This window comes from Canis aureus, chromosome 21 (assembly GCF_053574225.1).
Source record: "Canis aureus isolate CA01 chromosome 21, VMU_Caureus_v.1.0, whole genome shotgun sequence".
Classification (NCBI taxonomy): Eukaryota; Metazoa; Chordata; class Mammalia; order Carnivora; family Canidae; genus Canis; species Canis aureus.
This window is the reverse complement of record NC_135631.1, coordinates 10,453,875-10,461,394: the sequence shown is the minus strand read 5'-3', so window position 1 is coordinate 10,461,394 and position 7,520 is coordinate 10,453,875. Positions and strand designations below refer to the sequence as shown.

Sequence of the window (7,520 nt, the reverse complement as noted above, 5' to 3'; positions counted from 1 at the left end):
CTGAGCATGAGACTGAGTGTGGGACTGTGCATGGGGATGGAGAGTGGGGGACTGAGCGTGGGGACTGAGCATGGAGACACTGTGTGGGGGACTGAGCGTGGGGGCCGAGTATGGGGGACTGAGTGTGGGGACGGAGCATGGGGGCCAAGTGTGGGGGGGGATTGAGTATGGGACTGAGCGTGGGGACTGAGCATGGGGACTGAGTATGGGGACGGAGAGTGGGGGACTGAGCGTGGGGACTGAGCATGGGGACTGAGTATGGAGGTCAGAGTGGGGGGACGGAGCATGGGGAACTGAGCGTGGGGGCCGAGTGGCGGGGGGACTGAGTGTGGGACTGTGCATGGGGATGGAGAGTGGGGGACTGAGTGTGGGGACTGAGCATGGGGACAGAACACGGGGACCGAGTGTGGGGGCCCAGCGTGGGGGACTGAGTGTGGGGACTAAGTATGGGGGCCGAGCATGGGGCTGAGCATGGGGGATGGAGTGCAAGGACCGAGGGTGGGGACTGAGCATGGGGGCCAAGCGTGGGGACTGAGCATGGGGGCCTGAGCATGGGGTCCGACCATGGGGTTTGAGCGTTGGGACTGCGGGTGGGGACTGAGCGTGGGCTCATGCTGACCGCCCTCCCACTGGTTGCACAAGACACGAGCAGGCGGCCGGAGCCAGGAGCTTTGCTGTCCAGGCTGGGCCACTGGCAACACCTTCCTGGCACCAGGCGGCAGGGCTGCATCCCTCGGATTCTCAGAAGCTGCAATGGGGCGGGTGTGGGCAGGTGGGGGCGGGGGTCCCGTGAAGCTGGGCCCACAGCCGCAAATCCTTCCTTGTCCGGCGTCTTTCCTGCCTCAGCCCCTCCCCAAGAGCAAACACACGTGGCTGCTCGGGGGAGAGGACGGAGCCGTGCGTGGCCCAGGAGCCGGGCGCAGAGCCAAGGGTTCTCACTATATAAGCCCCAGGCCCCCAGGGAGCGAGCACCAGGGCCACTGCTTCCCGGCCACCCGCCCACCGCCCTGCCAGCCCCCAGGATGGGTGCCCCGAGTGGGTGCCTGGCGCTGGCCTGGGCCCTTGCCGCCCTGCTCTTGGTGCAGAAGTCAGGTGAGGATGGAGAGCCTGGTGCCTCCCTTGCAGGCCCTTTCGGAGGGGCAGGCAGGCCCTCGCCCCGTATGTGGGGCCACCGGTTCTCAGCCTGCACCCAGGAGGAGCTGGGTCCTCCCAGGAGAACTGCTGACAGGGTCTTGGGGTGGGGGCTTGGGGGGGCCGGGGCTAGGTGCCACTCTGGTCCGTGGGACGGTGACAGGCTTCAGCGCAGCCCCCATAGGAGCCCCTCAGATTAGGGCTGGAGCAGCTGGCGGGTGACACGCAGCCGCGGAGGAGCTGCCTCTGAGCCCCAACCTGGCCCTCCTGCCTCCCCTTGTCAGTCCCAGGCCTGTGGCACTTAGTGTCCAGGGGAAGTACCAGGAGCCCTAATGCGTACTGTCAACAGGAAAGACAGGGCCTCAGGGGCTGCCTGGGTGACACCCAGCAGGGCTGGCCTGGAGCCCTGGCCACTGCAGGCTGCCTCGCCCAGCCCTGGCCCCAAGCTCTGCTCCCGCCAGGCCGCCCTGCGGTGCCTCGTCCGGGTTCAGGGGTCCGGGCAGGTGGTCGCTGGCCCACAGCTCTCTCCATGGAGGGGGTGATGGTGGTGAGGACGGTCATGTCCCAGAGCCCCTGGCCGGGGCTGAGTGGTGCTGAGTACCCCAGCCTGCCGCACTGGTCGGGGGGCTGTGTGCTGGTTGGCACAGCAGGGCACCCACCCACTCAGCCAGGCTCTCCCAGGCTTTCCTGGGCCGCGCGGGCCTCAGGCCATGTGCCTGAGCCATGGGTCTCACCAGCGAGCCCTCATCCTCCACCTGCTTCCCTTGGGGGGCAAGTCCCTTGAGGGGTGGGCAAAGGCGGTCTGAGATGGGTCCTACATCAGGGGCGTTGCCGTCAGACCACTGTGTGATGGGATGGTCGGTGGCGAGCATTTCTCTGGCCGGGTGCTGCGGACCAGGCCTCGCTGCGCTAGCGACCCTGCCGGGACAGGGCTCCGGGTTGAGCCAATCCTTGTGGGAACCAACCCCAGATCCGGGGGTGTGCGTGTGCGGTGCAGCCCGCCTCCTGGTGACACCCTCTAGTTTCTGCCTGTGGGGTGCGGCCAGGCTGGGGTCAGGGGTGCACAGAGGGAGTGGCTGTGCCTGTGGGAAACGCATTCATCCAGGGCCCTCGAAAGGAAAGATTAATGCCGCGCCAGTCCCTGCGGTTTCCAGGTGTCCGAAGTCCCTGCTGGGAAAGTCTAGCAGGAAGCAGAGGCTGGTGCTGTGGCCTCGCTGCGCCCCTCGCCGAGCTGGCCACACCAGGGACCTGGGGGCCCCCCCTCCCACTCCCCGGGAAGCTCAGTCTTGGGCTGAGTGTGGAGACTCCGGGCAGACGGGTGCTGGGGTGCCGCAGTGAGAGCTCAGCCGAGGGGCCTGGGAGGGCTTCCCCTGACGCCCACCACGGCAGCGAGGGGTCGTGGGGGCCTGGCCATTGGGGAAGCACCTGGCCTTGGCCCCCGTCAGGCTGGAGGTGGTGGGCACTCAGGCCACAGGGCAGCCACCCCAGGACTCGGGGCAATGGGGCCCCCATGCCTCCCGCTGCCATGACTGTCAGTTCCAACGCGACTGGCTCTGGTCTTGGGTTTCTGCTAAGTCATGCCCAGAAGCCTCCCCGACTGCGTATGTCCTTGTCCCCAACAAAGCCAGTCTTTGTCCTTCGCCAAGGGACGCCCAGGATGGGGCCGATCCCTCTTCAGGGGTGGCCAGGGTCAACGGGGCCAACGCCTTTTCCTGATTCCATTTTTGTGGCCCGAGCCAGCAGCAGCAGCTGCCCCCTCCCAGCGAGACGAGGCACCCCCCCTCTGCTGAACTTGTGGACGGGGAGAGCAGGGGTCAGCACAAGGTCCCTGTGGAGGCCTCACACCCCGTGGAGCCCTGAGGAGGCCAGATCCTGCTCGTGTGGACGCTACCCTGAAGCCTGCCAGGAAGGGATGGCGGATGTGCAGCTTCTGACTCCTGTCCCCCTTCCCCACAGAGACCCAGGGCGGTGTGCAGCCCAGCTGGGCAAGCACGGAGGCTGCTGCGAACAGTCCGCGGGTGGATGCTGGTAGGGAGCCCAGGCCCTGGGTGGTGGGGCGCCCCTCGGGGGCTGGACCACTTCCTACATCAGCTGTCACACGGAGATCCTTCCCAATCCCACAGCTGCCCGCAAGACGAGATGGCGGGGTGGGGGGGGTAAGGGGGGGGACACGGCCCAAAGAAAGCAAAGGAACGGAGTAGAGAAGCTGAAACACTCATAGACACTCACACGCACATGCACAAGTGGTCACACACTCATACGTGCATGCACACGTGAGCTCACTCACACACAGTGCATGTGCACACATGTACATGCATGCTTAGGGCAGAGGAGCCCTGGGCAGAAGGGTCTTGGGCAGACGGGGACGGGGACGGCCCTGGTCCTGGGGCTCCCTGGGCTGGGTCAGGGCGGCCAGTGAGGAGGACAGGGGTCCCGGCCTGGCAGCATTTCTCATGTGACCCACCCTCACTCTGCAGCTTGGAGTGTGACCGTTATCCCACCCGTCACCATCTTGCCCACCATGAGCTGTGAGTGGACACTGCCCACTGCTGATGGGGTGGGGTTTCGCAGACCCCGGGGGGTGAAGCTGGCATAGTGTGGGCAGCTGGATGGCCTCGGTCATGCCTGGGAGTCTTCCCTGTGGACGGGTCTCCTGGGGAGTGGCCCTGGATGCTGGGGCAGGGGCAGGGCTCTCAGGGAGCATCAGAGCGGCTAGGGCAGCAAGGCAGGGAGTGGCTGTCCTCCTGGCTCCCCGCCCCAAATCCAGGGTCGGCTGCCCATGGGTGGCTGGGCGAGGCTGGTGGCATGCACCCGGGCCCCAGCGTGCTCTCCCCGTAGTCCTGAACCCTGCGCACAACGGGCGGGTGTGCAGCACATGGGGCGACTTCCACTACAAGACCTTCGACGGGGATGTCTTCCGCTTCCCGGGCCTGTGCAACTATGTCTTCTCCACGCACTGCGGGGCCGCCTACGAGGACTTCAACATCCAGCTCCGCCGCGGCTTGGCCGGCTCCAGGCCCACCATCACCCACGTCGTCCTCAAGACCCAGGGGCTGGTGCTGGAAGCCTCCAACGGCTCCGTCCTCATCAACGGGCAGAGGTGAGCCTGGCCTGGGCTGGGAGGAGCCGGGACCCTGGGGTGGGGTCAGGGCTCAGAGCCGGTGGGGAGGGCCCTGGGCCCTGCTGGACACCTTGGCCGTGGGACAACCAGAATATTCCACTCCAGGGAGGAGCTGCCCTACAGCCGCGCTGGCCTCCTGGTGGAGCAGAGCAGCGTCTACCTCAAGGTCACTGTCCGGCTGGGGCTGACCTTCCTGTGGAACAGAGAGGACAGCGCCCTGGTGAGGATGCTCTGCCCCCATGCTCCCCCGGCCGGGTCGGGGGCAGAGTCTGCAGGGGCCCAGGCTCTGCAGGCTGGGAGAGGCTGAAGCTGCCCCCTCTCTGCCCCCAGCTGGAGCTGGACCCCAAGTACGCCAACCAGACGTGTGGACTGTGTGGGGACTTCAATGGGCTCCCGGCTGTCAATGAGTTCTACTCCCATAGTGAGTGCCACCTGGGGTCAGGGTGGGGTCAGGGTGCCATCCCGGGGGGATGCTGGGAGTGGCTTTGCCCAGGTCAGGGTGGGGACGCCCCAGGGCACGGGCAGGGGTCCCCCGGCAACTATCCCTGCCCTACTCCCAGGGGCCCTCAGCACACCCCGCACCAAACATCTCATCTCCACAGATGCCAGGCTGACCCCTCTACAGTTTGGGAATCTGCAGAAGCTGGATGGGCCCACAGAGCAATGCCAGGACCCCCCGCCTTCCCCAGCCAACAACTGCACAGATAGGGTGAGCGCCTCTCAGGGCCCAGGCTGCCCACGGTCCCTGCTCTCCCCAGGGCATGGGGACAGCCAGGAGGGCGGACTCAGGCTTCCTGTGGTGGGTCCTGGGGTGTCCAGGTGACAGAGGGGCTCCCTGCCCTCAGCTGGCAAAGGACACAGCCTCCGCTCTGGAGACACACCCTCTGTATGGACTCACTTTCGCCTGCTGGACACACGTGCCCTAAGTATGTGGGCAGTGCATGTATAAGCATGTGCACCCCTCTGCATGTGCAAATTCACATCCACACACATACAGTTCTGCCTGCGGCGGGACCTACAGGGGAGCTGGGAGGACCCCACTTTGAGAAGTGGCCTGGAGGCACCAGCAGAACCTGACCCTGAGCCTGAAATGAGGATGTGGTGCTGCAGCCCACCCCCAGCTGGCTGGGGCCAGGGAGGGAAGAGGGTGTGGGAGGCCGGCTCTGGCTCTGCTGGGGCTGCCTGAGGGGTGGGTGCCGCTGTCCTGGGTGCTGGCGCTGTGGACAGGTGCCTCCTGGAGCCCGGAGCAGGTGGGTGGTGTCCACACTCAGGGCTCCCTCCCCAGAGCCCCGCAGAGCTCTGCACCCAAGGGTGGTGAGTCCACGGTGATGGGAGGACGGGAGGGTGGACGGCTGGCTGGGCAGGTGGATGGACAACAGACAACGGAGGGATATGTGAGTGGAGGGACAGACGGAAGGATCAACGGGACCTCTCAGGGAGGCAGGGGCCTGGCCTGGAGACGCCCCCACAGGCACCGAGCCCCTGTGCTCCCCAGGAGGGCGTCTGCCGCCGCACCCTGCTTGGCCAGGCCTTTGCCGAGTGCAACGCGCTGGTGGATCCCGCCGAGTACGTGGCCGCCTGCACCCAGGACCTCTGCCGCTGCCCTACCTGCCCGTGTGCCACCTTCGCGGAGTATTCCCGCCAGTGCGCCCACGCGGGGGGACGGCCCCAGAACTGGAGGGGCCCCGACCTCTGCCGTGAGTGCCCCATGCCAGCACTGGCTCCTGGGGTGGGGGGGGACAGCTGGCATCTGGCTGGGGACCAGGGACAAGTAGAGTCATTCCAGAGGGTGGGCAGGAGACCTCGGGGACCTGGGAAGCCCTGAGGAGGACCTGGCCTGGGTGCAGTGGACTGAGCTCCTCCAGCAGCCGGGCGGGCACAGGGGGGCTGTCCAAGAGGGAGGAGGGCTGCTCCCCAGGCTTCCTTGCGCGCCGCCTCCTGCAGATGGCAGCTGGGGGCTGGCATGGCGGGGGGCCCAGCCTCCCAACATGAGGGGCTCCCTTGGGGACCATGGATGGCACATGGAAGGTCAAGGGGGGGGCTGCCTGTATGCCCCATGCTTGGGCAGCTTCCTGGGGCCCACGTGCTGCCTCCTCTCTGCAGCCCAGACCTGCCCCCTCAACATGCAGCACCAGGAGTGCGGCTCGCCCTGCGCCGACACCTGCTCCAACCCCGAGCGCTCCCAGCTCTGCGAGGACCACTGTGTGGACGGCTGCTTCTGCCCCCCAGGCAGGTCCTCCTGGCCCTTGGGGACTGGCCCCCACCCCCCTGGCTGCCGGTAGTCACTGAATTCCCAACATCTGACCCAGCCCACTCATGACCCCTCCACTGTCCCCAGGCACGGTGCTGGATGATGTCACCCATGGGGGCTGCCTGCCTCTGGAGCGGTGCCCCTGTACCCACGGCGGACATACCTACGCCCCAGGGGCCTCCTTCACCACCAGCTGCAGCTCCTGGTAGGCATCCTGGCTGCCCTGCCCCTGGCGGGGGTGCATGGGGTGGGGTCCGCCTCTTGCACATCATGCCTCTCTCCCCAGCACTTGCTCCGGGGGGCTGTGGCAGTGCCAGGACCTCCCGTGCCCTGGAACCTGCTCTGTCCAGGGCGGGTCCCACATCTCCACCTACGACGAGAGGCTCTATGACGTGCACGGGGACTGCAGCTACGTCCTGTCCAAGGTAAGTTGGGGAGGGGGAGCATGTCAGGCCTCACCTGTCCTGGGACTCTCAGGGCCCCTGTGCCTCTGGGAAGGGCCCTCTGTGATGGCCATCAGAAGGGGTGAAGCCCCCCTTGACCTCCTCCTGGGATCTCATCCCCAGAGGGAAGCCTGGGCTCACACTCACAAGAAGGGGCTCCCAGGGCTGGAGACCAGCTGCCAGGACGTGGCCACAGGTGCCACCGTCCGTGTCTACCCACAAGGGCAGTCCTGAGAACAGGGGCCCCACATGTGTGCGTGTGGCTGTCCCCCAACGCGTGGGGGGGCTTTACCCTGACAGAAATGCACAGGCGACCTCTTCACTGTGCTGGCTGAGCTGCGGACGTGTGGCCTCACAGACAATGAGAACTGCCTCAAATCGGTGGCGCTCAGCATGAACGGTGGGGACACGGTAAGGGGCCCACTGGGAAACGGGGTGGAGCAGGAACCTGGCTCAGAGGGTACAGACCCTCGCTCCCTCCTTCAACCCCATGGGCCCAGGCCTGGCCCCCAGCCCTGGGCTTCAGAGTCCCCCAGAGCTTGGAGGTCGAGGCCAGGGCTCCCCTCCTTGCTCT

General features: G+C 66.6%; 1 protein-coding gene across 1 annotated transcript in view; it reads left to right on the top strand.

Annotated features, from left to right (window-relative positions):
• Positions 1 to 1,022: 1,022 nt before the first annotated feature.
• MUC5B (mucin 5B, oligomeric mucus/gel-forming) overlaps positions 1,023 to 7,520 on the top strand; it is a 32,411-nt gene continuing 25,913 nt past the window's right edge. The window contains exons 1-12 of the mRNA XM_077864279.1: positions 1,023 to 1,092; positions 3,088 to 3,159; positions 3,609 to 3,659; positions 3,970 to 4,231; positions 4,358 to 4,472; positions 4,583 to 4,673; positions 4,855 to 4,961; positions 5,748 to 5,949; positions 6,356 to 6,484; positions 6,591 to 6,708; positions 6,790 to 6,928; positions 7,247 to 7,357. Of these exons, the coding sequence (XP_077720405.1) occupies positions 1,023 to 1,092; positions 3,088 to 3,159; positions 3,609 to 3,659; positions 3,970 to 4,231; positions 4,358 to 4,472; positions 4,583 to 4,673; positions 4,855 to 4,961; positions 5,748 to 5,949; positions 6,356 to 6,484; positions 6,591 to 6,708; positions 6,790 to 6,928; positions 7,247 to 7,357 (1,467 nt within the window). The remainder of the gene's footprint in view (positions 1,093 to 3,087; positions 3,160 to 3,608; positions 3,660 to 3,969; positions 4,232 to 4,357; positions 4,473 to 4,582; positions 4,674 to 4,854; positions 4,962 to 5,747; positions 5,950 to 6,355; positions 6,485 to 6,590; positions 6,709 to 6,789; positions 6,929 to 7,246; positions 7,358 to 7,520) is intronic.